The following is a 21,888-nucleotide window of genomic DNA, read 5'->3' as shown; positions in this document are numbered from 1 at the left end:
CCTCGAGAAGGAAAACTGAGAGGAACCTAAAGAAACCAGAATGGCTCCACAAGCAGCTTTCAAAAGAATTGAGTAATAAAAAAAATCATTTCGGAAATGGAAGGAGGGCCTTAGAACCAAGAGGATTATAAACAAATAACCAAGGCTTGTAGGGAGGGTGTTAGGAAAACTAAAGCTCAGTATGAGCTCAGGTTAGCAAGAAATGCTAAAAACAACAAAAAAAGTTATCTTCAAAGTAAGGAAAAGAACAGGGACACGGTAGGACCGTTGCGGGGAGCAGAGAGTGGCATTGTAACAGGTGATGAAGATAGGGCTGAATTGCTCAATTCCTACTTCTCAGTCTTCTCTTGTGAGGGGAATCGTGGCAAAATCATTTCATGTGATGAGGGAAGGGAGCTGAGGCCTAGGATCATTGTACGGGTTGTTCACAAACACCGGGTTTCTTTAAATGGAACCAGACCTTCTGGGCCAGATGACTTGCATCCAAGGGTTCTAAAAGAACTTGAAGATGTAATTTCTGAGCCTTGGTCCATTATTTTTGACAGTGCTTGGAGAACCAGAAGATTGGAGGCGGGCAAATGTTGTCCCCATCGTGAAGAAGGGGAAAAAACGAGGATCTGGGCAACTACTGTCACATTGGCTTGACGTCTGTAGCTGGGAAAATTTAAAAACAAATTGTCAAACAGTCTGTCCTTGAGCAGGTAGAGCAGATGCTGTAATTACTAAAAAGTTGCCTAAGGAGGTGGGGAGGTCCCCCTCACTGGCAGTCTTCAAGCAAAGGTTGGATACACACTTTTCTTGGATGCTTTAGGATGCTCAGGGCTGATCCTGCGTTGAGCAGGGGGTTGGACTAGATGGCCTGTAGGGCCCCTTCCAACTCTATGATTCTATGATTCTAGTTCAGCAGTGGAATAGGCTGCCTAAGGAGGTGGGGAGCTCCCCCTCACTGGCAGTCTTCAAGCAAAGGTTGGATACACACTTTTCTTGGATGCTTTAGGATGCTTAGGGCTGATCCTGCGTTGAGCAGGGGGTTGGACTAGATGGCCTGTATGGCCCCTTCCAATTCTATGATTCAGCATGGCTTTCTCAAGAACAAGTCATATCAGACTAACATCTCTTTTTTGGAGAAAGTGACTACCTTGCTGGATCAGGGGAATGCTTGATTTCAGTAAGGCTTTGATAAGGTTCGACATGATGCTCTTATTGGCAAGTTGGTAAAATGCATTATGGATCCTGTTAGGTGGATCAAGAACTGATTGACAGATCACACTCAAAAAGTGCTTGGAGAGGAGTGATGTGGAGTGTTCAACATATTCATAAATGATTTGGATGAAGGAATAGAGGGGGTGCTTATTAAGTTTGCAGATGACACTAAACCGGGAGGGGCAACAAACACAGAAGACAGAATCAGGATACAAGATGATCTTGACAGGCTGGAAAACTGAGCTAAAATGAATAGAATGAATTTCGATAGTGATAAATGTAACGTTCTGCATTTAGGAAGGGAAAATCAAATGCGTCATTATAGGATGGGGGAGACTTGTCTTGGCTGTAGTATGTGAAAAAAGGATCTGGGGGTCTTCGTAGACCAAACACTAGACATGAGTCAGCAGTGTGACTTGGTGGCTAAAAAGGCAAACAGGATTTGGAGCTTATTAAACGAAGTATAGTATCCAGATCATATGAGGTGATGCTACCACTTTACTCTGCTCTGGTTAGACCTCTCTTGGGATACTGTGTTCAGTTTTGGGCAGCTCAACTGAAGAAATATGTAGACCAACTGGAGCGTGTCCAGAGGAGGGCAACAAACACGGTTAGGGGTTTGGAGACCAAGTCGTATGAGGAAAGGTTGAGGGCGCTTGGTCTGTTTAGCCTGGAGTGAAGATAACTAAGAGGTGATAAGATAACCATCTTCAAGTACTCAGAGGGCTGTCATATAGAAGATGGAGCATCGTTTTCTGTTGCCACCGAGGGTCGGACCAGAACCAATAGGTTTAAATTAATTCATAAGAATTTTCAGCTAAACATCCGGAAGAAGTTCCTGCCAGTTAGAGCGGTTCCTCAGTGGAACAGGCTTCCTGGGGGGGGGGGGGGGTAGTATCTCCTTCTTTGGAAGTTTTAAAGCAGAGACTAGATAGTCATTTGACAGAAATACTGATTTTATCAACTTAGGCAGATGGTGAGTGGGTGGGCAGGAAGCGATGTGCCAGGGTTTGTGTCTTGTGGCCGTTCCAGGCATACCCAGAGAATTGATAATCGCCGCTGTTGGATCGGAGGTGAATTTCCTCCAGGCAAGGCTGGATTCTGGAGATTTTTTGGCAGGAGGGGTCACTTGGGCATGAAATTGGGGTCACTGTGGGTGGGCAGGTAATTGTGAATTTCCTGCATAGTGCAGGGGGTTGGACCAGATGACCCTGGAGGTCCCTTCCAACTCTATGAATCTATGATTCTACCCTGAGCTCTTTGAAAGGTCAAGTCGGGGAAAATGTGATAGATTGTGAGTCCTTAACCTGCTGCTCCTTTTCCCTCCAGCCCTGCTAATTGGGATTGCGCATGCAGCCTCCTCCTATCCGACGATGCGCTTAGCCAATGAGCTGTGGGTTTTTTTTAACAGCGCTATTCAAATGTGAAGTAGTGTTGTTCTTGCATAGTTTGTGAGAGACTGTGCATATCGTTTCCAAGAATCCGCTTTGTGGTGTGTGTGTGGCTGGCACACTCAGCCGCTCTCTAACTCCTTTTACAGATGTCCTGAATTACAGAACGTGTTTGATTCATAAAGAGTTGGGTAGAGGGCCTGCTTCCCCCCCCCCCTAGGCCCAGGACCAAAACCCTGGGGGTTGTTAAATGAAAAGGTTGACAATTAGGCATAAGTGAAATTTTGCACTGTGTTTGTTGCCCGCATGCAAAAGCTGGTGTCTGGCACCTTGAAAGGCATTGGGGCATAGCTGACAGAGCGGTAGGGCAGAACCCTGGGCAATTCCCCCCCCCCTGCCCCCATACAAGGCTACTACTTCCTCACTCCGTTTTCAAAACCGGGGAGTTGATGATAATAAATCAACTGTCCCGTTCAGGTCACTGCCTGATGCTTTTACTTTAATAAACAAAGTAGAATAGGCTAAGCTTTAGGGTGCTCTGGGCTGATCCTGCGTTGAGCAGGGGGTTGGACTAGGTGGCCTGTATGGCCCCTTCCCACTCTATGATTCTGTGATTCTGTGAAAGCAGCCCACTGCAGGTCTGGGAGCCAGGTATTCTATCCGAGGTTAAGGAAGTAGGGGAGAGTTGGGGTTCAAGGTTCACAAGGAAGGTAGGGAATCTGGGTACAGGTCTTTCTGTCTGGAAAGCAAGCACAACCTACAAGGCAGAAACACAGCTCTGTTCACCAACAGACGGGCAGTGGGCGCAAATGTTGCTCTCACAGATTGGCTCTTTCTAGGCATCCTGCTTTTATGACCCTTATTAGGTGAAACCCAGGGGTTCTCACGCACAAGGAGTCCTTGGTCCTGCATCGGGGTTGTGCCTGGGGAACAAAGCCTGCCTGGGCTCTGACCGGATGGGAAGGATAGGACAGAAGTGAGGGGAACAGCCCGCCTCCCCAGCTTCCCCCTTTGCCTGTAAATGTATTTTATTTTAAATGATTCTGAGGCCAGGTACTCGTCGCTGAAACAGCTTCAGGGTGGCTTCCAGATCTGTTCCGCATTTTCATGTGGTCACAGATGAGCTCCAAGAACAAACCCACCGGTTGCAGTTTTTTAAAAAATGCCAAGCGGTGGGGGCAGGCTTCAGTGCGGGGCTCGGAGCAGGCCCGCCACGTCCCAGATGCGGTGGGCCTGCTCCGAGCCCCGCGGTGAGGCCAGGGACTCAGGGGGGAGGTGGCCGGGCAGAGGAGGGGAGGCCAGGCAGGGGAGGCCGGGGGGGCCTCCTGCACCCACCCACTGCCCACTAGCGCCTGCTGTATTTTCATAGAATCATAGAATCATAGAGTTGGAAGGGGCCATACAGGCCATCTAGTCCCACCCCCTGCTCAGTTCAGGATCAGCCTCAAGCATCCAGGAGAATCATAGAATCATAGAGTTGGAAGGGGCCATACAGGCCATCTAGTCCAACCCCCTGCTCAACACAGGATCAGCCCTAAGCATCCTAAAGCATCCAAGAAAAGTGTGTATCCATCCTTTGAAGACTGCCAGTGGCTACAGTGAGCTTAAATTCTAGTATATATATAAAAATTAAGTAACTCCCACCCATTCATGAAACCCTTCCAGGGCTGTCAAGAGACTCCAGGGTTTCCGGAACCCCTGGTTGAGAAAGCCTGAGCTAGCCAGTTAACCTTTGTAGAAGTTAGTCTGTTCACAATAAGCTAATGTCCCTACGTGAATATGTCACGTCAGACAGACTTCTGTTTTGGTCATTAAAATTTCTTTCTCTCCTTACCATTGGAGTCAGATCATCTTTGTAATTACCGTATTTGCCAGCGTATAAGACGACTGTGCGTATAAGACGACCCCCCCCCCCAACATTTCCACTCAAAATATAGAGTTTGTTACATTATATTACAGTACTATGGGCCACTATGGGCAGCTCTGTCTATCCCAACTGAAGTGCACCCGGCGTATAGGACGACCCCCCCACTTGGAGGCATGTTTTTCATGGGAAAAAAGTAGTCTTATACGCCAGCAAATACTGTAGTTTGAGCAGCAGTTCCCCTCAACTGGGAAATGTGAGGATGGCGGAGACCATGTAAAGCTGCCGTGCTTCCGAGGCAAACAATGACAAGGTGGGCCTTGGAGCAGACTCTTGTACTGCTGGACCTGGGAGGTTCTCCCATCCTTCCTGCTTTGAGCAGGCCAGCAGGGAGAGTTCTCCTGTTGCCTCGAGTCAAGAACATGAATGTCCTTCCTCGCAGGGTTGTTGGGAGCAGGGGCCAAGGAATTATGTTTTTAAACATGCTATATTTTAGTCCAGTAGCTCCAAGGCAAAAAAAAAATTGGGGGGTAACTTGTTCTCTGTGTAAGGGTGATTGTGTAATTGTCTTTTTTCCTTCTAGGAGATGATTTTTCATTGATACAGCAAGAAATCTTCATGGTCAAGGAATGCAAACACTGTAACATCGTGGCTTATTTTGGAAGCTATCTCAGGTGAGGCTAGTTGCATGAATTATTTTTCTGGGCCAGCTTCCTGGGGCAAGTGAGATCTCTGTGGAAACGTCTCTAAAAGGGCAACTCTGACCGGAGATACAACTTGCATTTGTCCAAACTTGACAGCTGGTCGAGATGGGTTTTTTATGGTGTATATATTGTTTTTTCTTTTTTGGCTGTGACGAGACAACAGTGAACTGCTTGTCACTAAACTCGAGGCAGCATATTTCCCATTTTTCCGGAATTCTTCTATTTATTGGCCTGATCTTCAGGACTGTATTTCATCCCTCGTTGGATTGGATCTCTCGCCCCAAGTGTGCGTTTTCTGGGGAATTGATATGCAGAGGACCGTATTTCCCAAGGCTTTGCAGTTGCCACACCAAACTAGTCTGTGCACACACACGCACTCACAAACGCAAGTGCTCTATTAAGATATGTGTGTGTGCATGCCTGGTTGATGTCCGCATTCTGTGAGCTGCCATGACTCGTACGTTCAGAGCAACTGGTGGTGGGAGAGAAGCTTTTGCTCTTCTTTCCTGCCTAGAAACTGGGATGGATGGATGGATGGATGGATGGAAGGGTGGGTGGGTGGGTGGGTGGATGGAAGGATGGATGGATGGATGGATGGATGGATGGATGGATGGATGGAAGGGTGGGTGGGTGGATGGAAGGATGGATGGATGGATAGATGGATGGATGGATGGATGGATGGATGGATGGATGGATGGAAGAATGGGTGGGTGGGTGGGTGGATGGATGGAAGACGGATGGACGGACAGGTGGGTGGGTGGATGGGTGGGTGGGTGGATGGGTGGACGGACGGACAGGTGCATGGGTGGGTGGATGGGCAGGCGGACGGATGGAGAATGAGTGGATGGGTGGGTGGGTGGATGGATGGATGAATGGATAGATGTATGAGTGGATGGATGGATCCGTGGATGAATAGATCGATCAATCGATCAATCCTTTTGTAGTGGTGGCAGCTGCTGCCAAAGCAACATTTCAATTTTTTCATAGCCTATCAAATCTTCATTGGCCAATCAGAAGCCTTGTTTGGCAGAAGCCCCACCTAATCTTGTCCACTGTCTAAAAAAGCTTGCTGGGTGCTACGGTGCCCACATGTGCTATGTTGGGGACCCTTGAGCTAGACTTTAAGCAGAAGAACATTTGCTCTGAGCCGTCAGGGTAGGGGGGGCAATGGAATACCAATGAAATTTTAAAACCCTTTGACTCCCAATGGTCGCTTCTGTGGGAAACATGAAATTAATTCTGGTGATTTTTCCCATTCTTTTGAAGTCGGGAGAAGTTGTGGATCTGCATGGAGTACTGTGGAGGAGGATCCCTGCAGGACATCTATCACGGTAACTACGAGCTTACCCTAATGTTTTGTTTCTTCACACCCCAATTTTCCAAACATAAAGTGTATGGGGGGCATGATCCACAGAGAAGGACTCCTGCACAAGCCTTACCAAGTGGGAGAGTTCATTAAATTGCAGCAGTCCCCAAGCTGTAGTGCTGACCTAAGGGTGGCGGGGCCTCTGCTTGGTGTGCAGAAGGTCCCAGGTTCAATCCCCGGCATCTCCAATTAAAAAGAACCAAGCAGGAAGAACTGCAGGTGTCTATGGGAGCATGCTTTGGTCTGGTCAAGTAAGCCACCTGCTTGGATTTAAACCCCCCCCCCCCCCTGCAGGGGCTTCATTTGTCCTCCCGGCCCATCAGCCTGCCTAATCCTAGCCTAATAAAAGAGATCCGCCTAATAAAAGAGATCCTCCTTCAGTCAGAGCCTCCTTTCGCCTTTGGCTTGTGGCTGCATCAACAGCTTCTTGGCGTGGTGATCCTCAGCCTTTTGATAATGGTGTTTTTCTTCCAGTGACGGGCCCTCTGACCGAGCTACAAATCGCCTATGTGTGCAGAGAGACGTTACAGGTGAGCTATTTACACAGGCAGCCCTGGGGTTACGGTGGCATAAGGATTCAGAATTTGTCAGTGCGTTGTGAATTGCGGCTGTAAATAACTTAATATAAGGTGTAGAAAAGAGCAAGAGTCCAGAAGTCCAAAGACTAACCAGATTTGGTGAGTCACAGCTCATTTCTTCAGTGACTCACCAAAGCCCTGTCAGAAATGCTGTTAGTCTTTAAGCTTCCCCTGGATTCTTGCTCTTTTCTCCTGCTACGGACAGACTGACGTGGCGATCCATCTTGATCTTTCTTAATATAAAGTATTTGGGCAATAAGGCCAATATTCTTTTTCTAGGAAAAACGCGAGTTGGGACCCACATACCTGAGGGACCGCCTATCGCCCTATGCCCCCCGCAGAGCCTTACGTTCTGCGGGAGAAAATCTGCTGGTTGTTCCCGGCCCTAGGGAAGCACGCCTGGCCTCGACCAGGGCCAGGGCCTTTTTGGTGCCTGGTGGAATGAGCTCCTGGGAGAGCTGCGGGCCCTGTGAGATCTTCCATCGTTTCGCAGGGCCTGCAAGACGGAGCTCTTCTGCCAGGTTTATGGTTGAGGCCAAGGCTAACACCTATGCCCCCCCCGGGACCTGGGATTGGGATTGAGGATTGGTACCATCAGTATCCCCTCTCCACCTGCTAGTAGGAGGAGGGGGAAGTTGATTAGTTGATTAGCCGATCTTGCCAGGTTAGCTTGCTAACTAATAAGGAACTGTAGTTGTTGTTATCGGATTTTAATGGATTTTATTGGTGTTTAAAATGTTGTAACCCGCCACGAGCCGCAAGGGAGTGGCGGGTAATAAATCGAATAACAATAACAATAACAATAAACTGGGTGCCGCTATTTAATGATTTTAATCTACTGTTTTTTTACCAGCTTCCATATGTACTGACTGGTAACAAAAATATTATTGACACTTTGTTTATACCCTGCGTGTCTTCCCAGTGAGGACCCAAAACAGATCCCACCATTCTCCTCTCCTCTCCTCTCCTCTCCTCTCCTCTCCTCTCCTCTCCTCTCCTCTCCTCTCCTCTCCTCTCCTCTCCTCTCCTCTCCTCTCCCCTCCCCTCCCCTCCCCTCCCCTCCCCTCCCCTCCCCTCTCCTCCCCTCCCCTCCCCTCAACTTAATTAATTAATTCATTCATTTATTCATTCATTCAATTTATAGACCGCCACTCCCAGCAAGCTGGCTCGCAGCGGTTAACAATAAAATATCATAACAGTTTAAAATACCCCATAAAACTATCATAAAATCCACCAAAATTTCCTTTGTCATTAAGATGGCAATTTAATAAGATATAAAACCCTTTTCCCAACAACTCATAACTGCGGTCTCTGGTATGGTTAGCAACGCTCTGGATGTAGGTTGGGTAAGTTTTTATCCTCACAACAACCCTGTGAGGTAGGGGAAGAGCATACGATTGGTCCAAAATCCCCCAGGAGGTTTTGATAGGAGAGTTGAGGATTTGAACCCAGGTCTCCCAGAGAAGAAAAGGTCCTATTTTTTCAGTGCCCTTCCATTTAAAAAGTTTCTGGTTTGTGCTGACTGCTTTGACAGAGAGGTATAACTTTTACTCCAGAGTGTTGCTTTTGTGCATATAGTCAGGCCAGGGAGTATTCAGACTAGATTTCTGACGTTTGCCTTTGGAAAAGAGGTGGTCCATAATCCTGTCGCCTCTTTCCATATAATGGGTATCACAGCTCTCACTTTTGTGCAGGCCTGGCATTTCAAAACCTGTGGTGCAGAATTCAAATGATGCTTTTTCCATGTAGAAAACTCCTTCTTTAGGGGGCGAATTGTTGAGCCAGTGTGGTATAGCGATTAAGAATGTTGGCCTCTTGATCTGGGAGTCTCTGCTTGTGCCCTGGAAGCTCGCTGGGTGACCTTGGGCCTGGCACCTCTTTCAGCCTGACCTCCCTCACAGGGTCGTTCTGAGGATGAAACGGAGGACATAAGACGCTTTGAATCCCCATTTGGAAGAAAAGTCCTCTGTATTCGGTGTAGGGTTGCGCATTTTGGCAGCCAAAGCGCACAACCCTAATCAGGTGGTTGGTCCCACCCCACCTTTTGCGTGGCCTGAGGCTTGCATTTCATTTCACAGAAAAAACATCCTTATTCTTAATGTCTTTATCTTTCAGGGGCTTGCTTATTTGCACATGAAAGGCAAAATGCACAGGGACATTAAGGTAAGGGAATTCCTGAAGGAGAATGCTGAAGGAGAATGTCGAAAAATTATCCCCATCGCTGGTTTTAATGAAAATAATGTATTTTTTTTAGGGTGCAAATATTCTACTAACAGACCATGGGGACATCAAGTTAGGTAAGTGAGTTCTCTTTCCTTAATCTTAAAGACATATCTAGCATTTTGCCAAGTAGATAGATTCAGGTGGGTAGCTGTGTTGGTCAGAAGCAACAGAACAAAGTTTTGAGTCCAGTGGCATCATCATCATCACAACCGCAACAACAACAACAAACAACCCATCAATCCCTCTAGGCCAGGCTGAATTCTGGAAATTTGTGGTGGCGGGGATCACTTGGGCATGGAATTGGGGTCCCTGTGGGTAGGTAGGCAGTCGTGTGAGTGTCCTGCATAGTGCAGGGGGTTGGACTAGATGACCCTGGAGGTCCCTTCCAACTCTGTGATTCTAGGATTCTATCCCCAAAGGCTCACAGCAGATAACAACATATTATATTATATAAAAACAATCAAACAGCACATCATCACCATCATCATCATTGCAATAAAACACAGTAATATCTTAATTGAGCCACTTTAATTCTCTAGCGGGCAGAGGCGATGTCGATATTGATTTCGCAGTGTGGTGACAATTTGTCTGGTGTTATGAGCAGGGAGGCCAGAGTTTCGATATTGTTTCTGGCCTCAGCCGCAGGCCTGGCAGAACAGCTCTGTCTTTGTTCCAAGTCGTGTTGAAAGCTTATACACAGAAGTAAACTTCGTTGGTCTTAAAGGTGCTGCTGAATTCAAACTTTATTTTGCGGAGCAGTGGGAACAGATTGGGAACAGATTGGCAAATGTATTTCTTCCTCCTTCAGACTGAGCTTTACTTGAAACAGCAGGAGGTGGGTAGCACTGATTGGCTGGTGCTTGTGAAGTCCACAGGCCGGTTCTCACCCCTGTCGTCAGAGTGGGTTTGCAATTTTTAAAAAATGCTTCCAGGTTGTACAAGGAAGCTAAAGAAATAACAAATAGTGAGCTGTGACTTAAAAAACAAACAAAAAAAGTGAGCCGACTCTAATCCTGGAGGAGGAAGGAGAAATTGCTGACAACCGGACCAGTGAACTGTGTGCCTGGTGTGCAGCTAGGAGGAAGCCACAGTCTTGCCACAAGTTTGCAGAACCTGCCGTGACAGAGGCAGCTTGGTGTAGTGTTTAGGAATTCAGACTTCTAATCTGGAGAGCCAGGTTTGATTCCCCGCTCCTCCTCCACATGCAGCCAGCTGGGTGACCCTGGCACTTGTTGAGGCTTACGACACTACCCCCCTCCAATTTTCCTTGTTCACATCATAGAATCATATAGTTAGAAGGGACCTCCTGGGTCATCTAGTTCAACCCCCTGCACTATGCAGGACACTCACATCCCAATCGCTCATCTACTGTCACCTGCCACCCCCTTGAACCTTCCCAGAATCAGCCTCTCCATCAGATGACTCTCCATCCTCTTTAAAAATCTCCAAAGATGGAGGAAGCCTGTTCCACTGAGGAACCGCTCTAACTGTCAGGAACGTCTTCCGGATGTTTAGACGGAATTTCTTTTCACCCAAGCTTCTGCACCCATTCCTCACATTCACTGTTCTAGGAAGGCCTGCTTGGTTGACTTAACATTCAGTGCTGGTTGAGTGTTGACCAGGCCTCCCACTGGGTTGGCGGGGAGGGGGGGGGTTCTTTCCTGTGCCCCAGTTGGAAATTGGGCATTTCACAGGCATCTGTGCAAAGTTAAAATTGCGATCTTTACGCGTGGTTAAAAAAAATAAATGGTTCATTTATGTTTTAATCCCGTGCGAGCTTTGCAAGGCAGCTAAAAGACGTTTTAAACAAACAAAATATCTAAATTGAAATGAAAGTCCAGCTCCCAGAAACATCTTCTCTTCTTTCTCCCGCAGCTGACTTCGGCGTAGCGGCCAAAATAACAGCTACCATCGCAAAGAGGAAATCGTTCATTGGCACGCCTTACTGGTAATAAATTCCTTGGGATTATTTGAGCATGAGGCTGGGAGGCTGAGCCAGGGTCTTCCATGCTGGGCTGGAAAGTTTCCGAAATAGAAACTCGGGAAGGGATGTAAAGAGCCAAGAGAAAGGATGTAGCCTCCGCTGGAATGCTGGGTGCAGGTTTGGTCATCGTCCCTCCAAAAGGATATCACCGAGCTGGAAAAGATACACAGAAGAGCAACCAAGATGGTTAGAGGGTTGGAGCACCTTCCCCATAAGGAAAGGCTGCAGGGTCTGGGGCTGAGGGAGGACGTGATATAAAGGTTTATAAAAACAAGCATAGAGTGCAGAGAGATGACAGGGAGAAATTGTTCTCCCTCTCCCAAAATATTCCAGCTCGAGGACATCCTAGGAAGCTGATGAGCTGCAGGTTCAGGAAACAAGAAGAGATGAAAATGTGGAATTTGCTTCCAGAGAATGTAGTGATGGCCACAGGCATAGATAGCTTTCAGGGGGGATTAGATGGATTTGAGGAGAAAAGGTCTCAGTGGCTTCTAGCCATGGTAATTAAAGGGGAATCCCAGTGTGAGGTGGCACCACAGGGGAAGGCCTCGGCCTCTCTGCCCCGTAGTTGGCCCTCCAGAGGAACTGGCTGGCCCCTGTGTGAGACAGGAGGCTGGACTGGAGGGACCCCTGGTCTGACCCAGCAGGGCTCTCCTGATGTCCTTAGGAAGGCCTCGGCGTCTCTGCCCTGTTGCTGGCCCTCCAGAGGAACTGGCTGGCCCCTGTGTGAGACAGGAGCCTGGACTGGAGGGACCCCTGGTCTGACCCAGCAGGGCTCTCCTGATGTCCTTAGGAAGGCCTCGGCCTCTCTGCCCTGTTGCTGGCCCTCCAGAGGAAATGGCTGGCCCCTGTGTGAGAGAGGAGGCTGGAGTGGATGGACCCCTGGTCTGACCCAGCAGGGCTCTCCTGATGTCCTTAGGAAGGCCTCAGCCTCTCTGCCCTGTTGCTGGCCCTCCAGAGGAACTGGCTGGCCCCTGAGTGAGACAGGAGGCTGGACTGGATGGACCCCTGGTCTGACCCAGCAGGTCTCTCCTGATGTCCTTAGGAAGGCCTCTGCCTCTCTGCCCTGTTGCTGGCCCTCCAGAGGAACTGGCTGGCCCCTGTGTGAGAAGGGAGGCTGGACTGGATGGACCCCTGGTCTGACCCAGCAGGGCTCTTCTGTTTGTCTTGGGAAGGCCTTGGTCAGTTCTTGGGCCCTCAGGGGAACTGGTTGTCCACTGTGTAAGACAGGCTCATGGCTCTGGAGCCTGTCTTGTCTGAGCAGTTGGACTTCCCACTCGGGGTCAGCTCTTCAGTTGTGGTCAAAGCCCTCCACTAAATTTACCTCCTGATTCACGTTGGCCTGATAACTTGATTCTGAAAATACAACAGTATTTACACATGTAATTTGCTCAAGTGAACAGAGCAGTGGAAAGAAACTCAACTGTCAAGTCTTTCCTCAAGGGGGTTATTCTGCAAACTGGGTTTTTCATCTATATTCAGGCAACCAGAGAATCTGTGATTACTCACATTCCTGGGGGAAAACCAGCAGCAAGTCAGTCAATATACCATTCGTTTGTTCCAGGTGGTGCTTCATGGTATCTACCGAGATAAATACACCCTCCTCAGGAGCTTGATAGACCACCAGCAGGGGATAAACAGGCAGGGTCCTTTTCTAGCAGTGTAGATTTAATTTATTTACAACATTTCTGTTCTACCTTTTCTGGCTTTTCAAGGGCTACCAGGATGACTAACAATTTAAAACATACGTGGTAAAAAAAATCACCTTTCAAAATCATTAAAATCGCCAACAGATGTCACTAACACAATTTAAAAAACCGGGATGAAATGCCTACAAAGCATAAAATCAGCAACTAAAACATTGGGTAGGAAGGAGGAATTATTAAGGGAATGCCAAACGAGGCAAAAAAGTCTTCAGCCACTGGTGGAAGACTGTGAGAGTCCAGTCAATTACTCCCAACAAGCAGACTCAGTTGAAGAAGATCTCTTTATTGATGGTGAACAAAACAAGCATCTCTGAATCCTTGCTAAGACTAACACTCCTAAGGTCAGTTGCCCTTTATCAATCCCCACTCCCCCCAAAGTGTCTGTATCGGCGCAAAACAATCCAGATGCCACACCTCCAAGGTTGAGCCTAAAAGCTAAAGTGAGATGCTGCTGGTGCCTTCAGCTCCAAGGTCGGCTCCCAAAACATCCAGCAGATTTACAGCCTTGAACTGAGCCCAGAAACAAATTTGGAGGCAGTGTAGATGGGACAAGACCAGAGCGACATGGTCTCTGCAACCCAGTCCAGTCCACACAAATTGGATCACAAATACAATGTGCCAGGTTTAGTTTCCAGATGCCACACCAGTTTGGTGTAGTGGTTAGGAGTACGGAGTTCTAATCTGGCATGCTAAGTTCGATTCTGCACTCCTCCATATGCAGCCAGCTTGGGCTCACCACAGCACTGAGAAAACTGTACTGACTGAGCAGGAAAATCAGGGCTCTCTCAGCCTCACCCACCCCACAGGGTGTCTGTTGTAGGGAGGGGAAAGGGAAGGCGACTTTGAGCCTCCTTCGGGTAGGGAAAATGGCATCTAAGAACCAACTCTTCTTCTTCATGGGCACTGGGGAAATACTGTCAGGTGTGTGTGTGTGGGGGGGAAGCAGAAGGTGCTGGCCAGGGGTACCATCTGATGACCACCTTTTCTTCCTTTCAGGATGGCTCCAGAAGTGGCCGCAGTAGAGAAAAACGGCGGCTACAACCAGCTCTGCGACATCTGGGCCGTGGGCATAACGGCCATCGAACTGGCGGAGCTGCAGCCCCCCATGTTCGACCTTCACCCCATGAGGTCTGTGGGCAGAGGGGCTCTCCTCCCCCTTCATTTCGGGCAGCAGAATCGACAACTCTGGGATTATGGGGAAGCCACCCTCTGCCTTGTATAAACGTTTGGGTTGTTTCTTTCTGTTTCAGGGCCCTCTTTCTCATGTCCAAAAGCAACTTTCAACCACCAAAGCTAAAGGAGAAAACAAAATGGTATGTCTGGAGATTTTGTTCTTGTTTTGCTCATAGCAGATTCTACACTGGAGAATCGGGTTTGATTCCCCGCTTCTCCTCTCCATGCAGCCAGCTGGGTGACCTTGGGCCAGTCCTAGTTCTCTTAGAGCTGTTCTCGCCGTGCAGTTCTCTTAGAGCTCTCTCAGCCCCATCTACCTCACAGAGCATCTGTTGTTGGGAGAGGAAGGGAGAGGTGCTTGTAAGCTACTTTGGGACTCCTTCGGGTAGTGAAATGCAGGATATATTAAAAAAACAGCTCTTCTCTTCAGCTCTTGTTTCCATATGTTGCCTCTGAGTTAAAATTAAAATCCTGTGGGTGTTTTTAACCCTTCTTATACACAAAATATACTGGCATGAAAATGTGTATAAGTAAACGACATGAACTTCAGCGAGAGCCAGTTTGGTGCAGTGGTTAGGAGTGCAGACTTCTAATCTGGCATGCCGGGTTTGATTCTGCGCTCCCCCACATGCAACCAGCTGGATGACCTTGGGCTCACCATGGCACTGATAAAACTGTTCTGACAGAGCATTGATATCAGGGCTCTCTCAGCCTCACCCACCCCACAGGGCGTCTGTTGTGGGGAGAGGAAAGGGAAGGCGACTGTAAGCCGCTTTGAGCCTCCTTCGGGTAGGGAAAAGCGGCATATAAGAACCAACTCTTCTTCTTCTTCAGTAATCTCAGGGCTCTCTCAGCCTCACCCACCTCACAGGGTATCTGTTGTGGGGAGAGGAAAGGGTAGGCAACTGTAAGCCGCTTTGAGACTCATTCGGGTAGGGAAAAGCGGCATATAAGAACAAACTCTTCTTCTTCTTCTCCAGTAATCTCAGGGCTCTCTCAGCCTCACCCACCTCACAGGGTGTCTTCTGTGGGGAGAGGAAAGGGAAGGTGATTATAAGCCACTTTGAGACTCCTTCGGGTAGGGAAAAGCGGCATATAAGAACCAACTCTTCTTCTTCTTCTTCAGTAATCTCAGGGCTCTCTCAGCCTCACCCACCTCACAGGGTGTCTGTTGTGGGGAGAGGAAAGGGAAGGCAACTGTAAGCCGCTTTGAGCCTCCTTCGGGTAGGGAAAAGCGGCATATAAGAACCAACTCTTTTGCTTCTTCTTCTTCTTCTTCAATTTGTACTCTAATCCTGTACTCTTCAGAATTTCCTTCTTCAGATTTCCCTCTGGCTTAGAGGCAATCCAGTACATAACGATTGGCTGCCAAAACTTAATAAAATCTTTCCCCGTGTTTCTTTTCCTCCTCCCGCTTAATTACTGTTCTTGTTCATCAGCAAAATCAATCAGATACTTTCTCACTTTTGGTTTCAACCATCTAGGAATCAGCCTGAAAGGTCCTATTTAGAATCATGTGGTGGTTTCTCTCTTAAAAACGTCCTACCAGCATATTTTTGCTACCACATGTGATGGCCCTATTTTTAAAAAGCCTTGCTTACATTTATATGTCCAGTATTCTTTGATGCTTTTTTCCTATTTTGGCATTGCCATCTGGTGTGAAAAACCACCTGTCCATTATTTTTCAGTATATTTAAAGAGTGTTATTACCGTCTTCATGCAGGGCAAGCTGTCCTTGTTTGGTCATATTAATCAGTAAAATCTTTTCCCCACCCTACAAATGAATGGTTTCTCGCCTGCTCATGATAATAATCCGTAGATGGTGGAAAGTAATTGAAGTCACTTTTCTGGTTCATTAACAATAATCTCAAAGCCTTTCAAGGCGTGGTAAATATCCATTTGCAACTGCCTGGCATTTTGCTAACTCGTTTTATGATTTGCATCCAAGCGGACAGCTGTTTTCTGAATATCATGTTTCCTTCTTTCTTTCTTTTTTTGGTCTTCAAGTCACAGCTGACTTGTGGCCACCCCACAGGGCAGGGGTGGCCAATCTGTAGTTCTCCAGAGGTACATGGACTACAGTTACCATGAGCCCCTGCCATGCCTTCTCCGACACGGACCTTCCCATTCCTTCTGGTCATCTTTCGAGTACTTGGGTCAAGCAGGGCACCTGGAAAGACATCCTCCTTCTGTGGTGATTTAGTGCATGGTCCGTGAAGTGCCCGGCTAACCAAACTGGCGTCCGGCTGAGAATGACACAGCCTTGTCTTCCATGCCCCTTTGCTAGATTCAGGTGGGAAACCCCAGAAATATTCTTCAGGCTTTGAGAAACCCCTGAAGTGATGGGATCGTGCAAAATACAGTTGGGAAGCATAGTTATGAATATGCCCCCCCCCCAGGGACCCTCCCCTTCCCACCCCCTCCAGGCCCGCCATTGGCCATTTTGGGAGGGGGGGCCAGGTTGACATGATCATATATGGTCATATCACCTGATAAATGTTCAACAAATTTAAAATAGATATTAAAAATTAATTAACTCCCCCTCCCCATTCAGGAAACCCTTCCAGGGCTGTCAAGAACAACCCCAGGTTTTCATAAAACCCTGGTTGAAAATTCCGTCTTGAACGAATTTGCATTTTACACTTTTTTTTCCTACTCCCTATAGTAAAATGTTAAAAAATCTTAATCCAAACTTGGTTCCTTTGCACACTCGTCCCTGGACAGCCTTGCTTGGCTTGCCCCCCGCCATTTGAGGCTGCATGGGGTGACCTGATGAATGACTTTCCTCATCACGGCATCCAAATTTGGGAACCCCCTCCCCGAGAGAGATGGGTCCAGCTGCCTGCATCGCAAAGACTTTGTTGTTCGTTTGTTTCGTTTGGCACCCTCCAGGAACAGTCGCTGGCCTTCCTGCCCGCTTCAGGTGTGGCTTGTCGAGGGGTTTTTATAGAATTGCAGGATCATTTTAAGTGTCGGTTTCCAGTCCTTTTAACGCTCTTCTCCAGGCTGCCTGGGGACCCCTGACTGGGTAGAGCAGCAGCATCCACACAGTTTAGAATCACAGAATCATAGCGTTGGAAGGGGCCACACAGGCCGTCCAACCCCCTGCTCAACGCAGGATCAGCCCAAAACATCCTAAAGTTTAAATGAAAAATAAATAATAATAACACCCAAGTCCCTCTATTTGCCTGGCGCTTGTGTCCACAGATCGAGAGTGTGTCTGGATGCTACGTTCCTAATCCCAAAAGGAACAAACTCAGGGCTTGAAGTTTCCAGGGCTTCCTTTTCCACCACGGTGCCTGCACAGCTCTGTTTTCTTTTCTCATAAATTCTTTTCCGATGGTATCACCGGGCCTAAGTAGACGGATTTATTACCCGACGGTGGGAATCTGTCCTCCTGTGAACCCGCTCTGTCCTTGTCTTTTCTTTAATTGCCTCTCCTAACCCGTCAGCATGTCAGACTGGATGCCCCTTCTCTGGTGATTTGTGGCATCCCTCCCCCACCCCCCTTCCAGCTCTCCTTTCGTCCTTCCTCACTTGAGAAGCGCTGATGAAGCCCGGATGCATCTGGTAGGAATTTTGCCCCAGTGCTGTGTGCTAAATAGAATCATAGAATCAGAATCATCATAGAATAATAAAGTTGGAAGGGGCCTCCTGGGTCATCTAGTCCAACCCCCTGCACTATGCAGGACACTCCCAACCCTCTCGCTCACCCACTGTCACCTGCCACCCCCTTGAACCTTCACAGAATCGGCCTCTCCGTCAGATGGCTCTGCTTAAAAATCTCCCAAGATGGAGAACCCACCACCTCCCGAGGAAGCCTGTTCCACTGAGAAACTGCTCTAACTGTCAGGAACGTCTTCCAGAGGTTTAGATGAAATTTCTTTTGAATTAATTTCATCCCATTCGTTCTGGTCTTTCCCTCCGGGGCAAGAGAGAACAACTCTGCTCCATCCTCTACATGGCAGCCTTTTAAATACTTGAAGGTGGTTATCAGATCCCCTCTCAGTCGCCTCCTCTCCAGGCTAAACAGACCAAGCTCCCCCAACCTTTCCTCCTATGTTTTGTTTCCCAAAGGTTCAAGGTTAAAGGTTCAAGGGGGTGGCAGGTGACAGTGGGTGAGCGAGAGGGTTGTGAGTGTCCTGCATTGTGCAAGGGGTTGGACTAGATGACCCAGGAGGTCCCTTCCAACTCTGTGATTCTGTGAAAGAAGGATCAGGCTGCAAGTGACGTGAAAGAATTGAGAATTGAGAATGCTGCTGCCAGTCTGAGTAGACGGGGCTTTGACGGACCCAGGGACTGATTGAGCATAAGGTGGCTTCATGCACAAAGAAGTTGAGAAACTGAGTAGCAGAGAATGCAGACGTGAAGAAAATGAGGCCATGGATTGCCAAGAAGATATCTATGGAAAAGGCAGGTTGGAGAGGCAGGATGGCCTCTTCCAACTCTATGATTCTATAAGTCTCTGTCCTCCATTGCAATTTCCGGCATGCTCCACTCTCTGCCTCTGCTTAACTGGGGTCTAAGAGGCAGTCGAACCGAGAATTCCCCGCTGCTCCCGAAGCCACGCAGGTACGCGGTTTTAAAACACAGAGCTGGTGACGTCTGACCATAAAGCGAAGAGGTTTTCAGCCGGAGAATTCTCAGACCCTCTCAGGCGAGAAGCAAAACACTGACCGCACTGCAAAAAACAATGTGAGCCGAATAAAGCAAGTGCAGAAGAGACGATACCCAGAAGGCAGAGGGACATGGGAAGAAGGGGTGGAGAGGGGACAGGAGGGCTCTCTTTGAGTCTTTGGAAGGCTGTCCCTTAGAGCAAGGGTAGTCAACCTGTGGTCCTCCAGATGTCCATGGACTACAATCCCCATGAGCCCCTGCCAGCAAACGCTGGCAGGGGCTCATGGGAATTGTAGTCCATGGACATCTGGAGGACCACAGGTTGACTACCCCTGCCTTAGAGGAGGGCTGGGTGTTGTTCCTGTGGGCAGCAGAGGAGAGGACATGCAGTGAGGGCGTTAAATTACTGGCGGAAAGGTACCAGCTGGATGTGAGGGGGAAAGTCTTTACAGTCAGAGTAGTTCTGCCGTGGAACTGCCCGCTCCCCCTCGCTGGCCGTCCTCAAGCAGAGGCTGGACAAACGCTTCTCAGGTGTACTCTGAGTCTAGGCCAGGGATTCCCAGCCAGGTTCTAGAGAACTTTGGGGTTACGTGAGAGGACCCCAGGGGTTCCGCGGCCTTTCCCAAAAGTTCAAATGACGGCTGACATCACTGGAGCCTCCTTCCCCTGTTGCTCTATGGTCCTAGACTCCCTCTCCACAAGGGGAACGGGAAATGATCGCATGATCGATCAGCTGGCTCCCACATCTGTCTTTGCTCATTTGAAGAAGAAGAGTTGGTTCTTATATGCCGCTTTTCTCTACCCAAAGGAGGCTCAAAGTGGCTTAGAGTCGCCTTCCCTTTCCTCTCCCCACAACAGACACCCTGTGGGGTGGGTGAGGCTGAGAGAGTGCTGAGATTACTGAAGAAGAAGAAGAAGAAGAGTTGGTTCTTATATGCCGCTTTTTTCTACCCGAAGGAGGCTCAAAGCGGCTTAGAGTCGCCTTCCCTTTCCTCTCCCCACAACAGACACCCTGTGAGGTGGGTGAGGCTGAGAGAGCCCTGATATCACTGCCCGGTCAGGACAGTTTTATCAGTGCCATGGCGAGCCCAAGGTCACCCAGCTGGTTGCATGTGGGGGAGTGCAGAATCGAACCTGGCATGCCAGATTAGAAGTCCGCACTCCTAAAGGAGCCTGTCACCACTTTTGGGTTTACTTGAAGCCTGCAAAATGTGGCGGGGGCGGGAGGGGCTCTGCGGTCCAAAGGTTGGAAAAAGCTAGTCTAGGCTGATCCTGCACTGAGCAGGGGGTTGGGCTCAATGGCCAGAAGGGCCCTGCGGGTGATCCAGTGATTCTAAGAAGCTGAAACTCAAAAGGGCTTCCCCTTGGAGGTTACCAGGTTCTGCATTTTCTTATTTCTCCAAATGTGAGCAGCAGAATTTCCCTGCGGGTTGCTCCTCGTTGTGTCTGTTCTCTCTCTTTCTCTTTCTCTCTCTCTCGTTCTTTCCAAAAGGCTGCCCTGTAGGATTTTGGTCTTGGGCTTCGCCACATTTTCCAGTGTCCAAAGCATTGAAACCACATTCTTTTCCTTACAGATGGTTTTGCCGTTTGCATAATCGTTGCACAGAGCATTTTCCCTCCCTCTTATTTTTTTGGGAAAAAAGAAGCGAATTTATGAGAAAAGTGAACCAATTTTTTTTTAATGTTCTCCGAAAATACTATGTAGGGCCAAGGAATGGGAGAAGGGAGGGCTGTAGTTCAGCAGCAGCGTCCGCCATGGTTTGTGTACAAAAAAAAATAGACTCAATTCCTGGCCTCTCCAGTTAAGAAATGTTAGGGTAGTGGACAGAGAGGGATCGGAAACCTTCTGAGAGCCAGCTTAGAGCAATGGGTAAGAAGGGAGGCCTGTAATCTGGAGAGCCAGGTTTGATTCCCTGCTTCTTCCCATGCAGCCACCAGAGTGATCTTGGGCTAGCGATAGTCCTGTTAGAACTGTTATCACAGAGCAGTTCTGTCAGGGCTCTCTGTTGTGGGGAGAGGAAGGGAAGGCGATTGTAAGCTGCTTTGAGACTCCTTCAGGTAGTGAAAAAAACCAACTCTTCTACTTGTGGATTAGCATCAAGTTAAACAGTACCCCTGGCTTAAGGGTAAAGAGAAAGTGCTCAAAAACTGAGCTAAGCAAGCAGGGGCTGTTGATAGGCATCATCCAGGAATCTATCTAATCCCCTGTTAAAGCAGTTTATTCCTGTGGCCGTCATTATGTTCTTTGGCAGTGAATCCCACACTGTAGTAGGTAGGACTACCCGCATAATTAGTCTGGTTAAATTTCAAAACATTGAACACACTATGTCGTAGTTATCAACTGTGGACATAAATGTTTTCATACGACGCACTTCAAGCGAATCTTGTCTTTAAAAGCTTCTCACATTCCAAAAGAAGAAGTTTTTCTGGCCCTGAGAAGTTTGCCTGGCCTCGACCAGGGCCAGGGCCTTTTTGGTCCTGGACCCAACCTGGCGGAATGAGCTCCCGGAAGAGCTGAGAGCCCTGCGGGAGTTTCTGGCATTCCACAGGGCCTGCCAGACAGAGCTCTTCCGCCAGATCTGTGGTTGAGGCTGGGATTTGGAAGATCAGACGGGCTCCACAGAACAGATCTCCACCAGGCTGACCATCGCCGCTGGTGGGGTGCCGATACTCGGAAACCTACACCTGGAGGCAGCCTTAATTTCTAATGGGGTTTTATATTGTAGGCTTAAATGTGGGGGGTTTATCTTGTAACCCACCAGGAAATGGCTTGCTGGGAGCAGCAGGAAATAAATCAAATAAATAAATCAAAATCCAAAATTTCCTCATTTCCCCGCAGAAAAGCGAAAAAGACTTTCTTCTGCTATACATTTCGAAGGAGGAAACCCCATCTTACAAAGGATTTCGTGCATTTCCAAAGAGAAAATATTTCCTCGTTTTCAGCAGTTCCCTCCAATCTCCTAATTTTCCTGTCAAAAAATCTGAAAACACACAGGGTGAAAATCCCCTCTCCCAAATTTTTGTGTCCCTGCCAAACTGGACCGCCAGACTGGGTAGTGATGAGAAGTGCTGCCCGGTC

At 48.3% G+C, this 21,888-nt stretch overlaps 1 protein-coding gene across 4 annotated transcripts in view; it reads left to right on the top strand.

Annotated features, from left to right (window-relative positions):
- MAP4K5 (mitogen-activated protein kinase kinase kinase kinase 5) overlaps positions 1 to 21,888 on the top strand; it is a 128,490-nt gene that overhangs the window by 55,841 nt on the left and 50,761 nt on the right. For all 4 annotated transcript variants that reach the window (XM_077324126.1, XM_077324122.1, XM_077324124.1 and 1 more), the window contains 8 exons: positions 5,042 to 5,132; positions 6,429 to 6,493; positions 7,003 to 7,058; positions 9,222 to 9,269; positions 9,361 to 9,403; positions 11,205 to 11,277; positions 14,016 to 14,147; positions 14,270 to 14,332. In XM_077324126.1, the coding sequence (XP_077180241.1) occupies positions 5,042 to 5,132; positions 6,429 to 6,493; positions 7,003 to 7,058; positions 9,222 to 9,269; positions 9,361 to 9,403; positions 11,205 to 11,277; positions 14,016 to 14,147; positions 14,270 to 14,332 (571 nt within the window). The remainder of the gene's footprint in view (positions 1 to 5,041; positions 5,133 to 6,428; positions 6,494 to 7,002; positions 7,059 to 9,221; positions 9,270 to 9,360; positions 9,404 to 11,204; positions 11,278 to 14,015; positions 14,148 to 14,269; positions 14,333 to 21,888) is intronic.

The sequence above is a fragment of the Paroedura picta genome, chromosome 2, assembly GCF_049243985.1.
Source record: "Paroedura picta isolate Pp20150507F chromosome 2, Ppicta_v3.0, whole genome shotgun sequence".
NCBI lineage: Eukaryota > Metazoa > Chordata > Lepidosauria > Squamata > Gekkonidae > Paroedura > Paroedura picta.
Note: the sequence above shows the minus strand (reverse complement) of the source record. Positions and strands in the feature narration are given on the sequence as shown.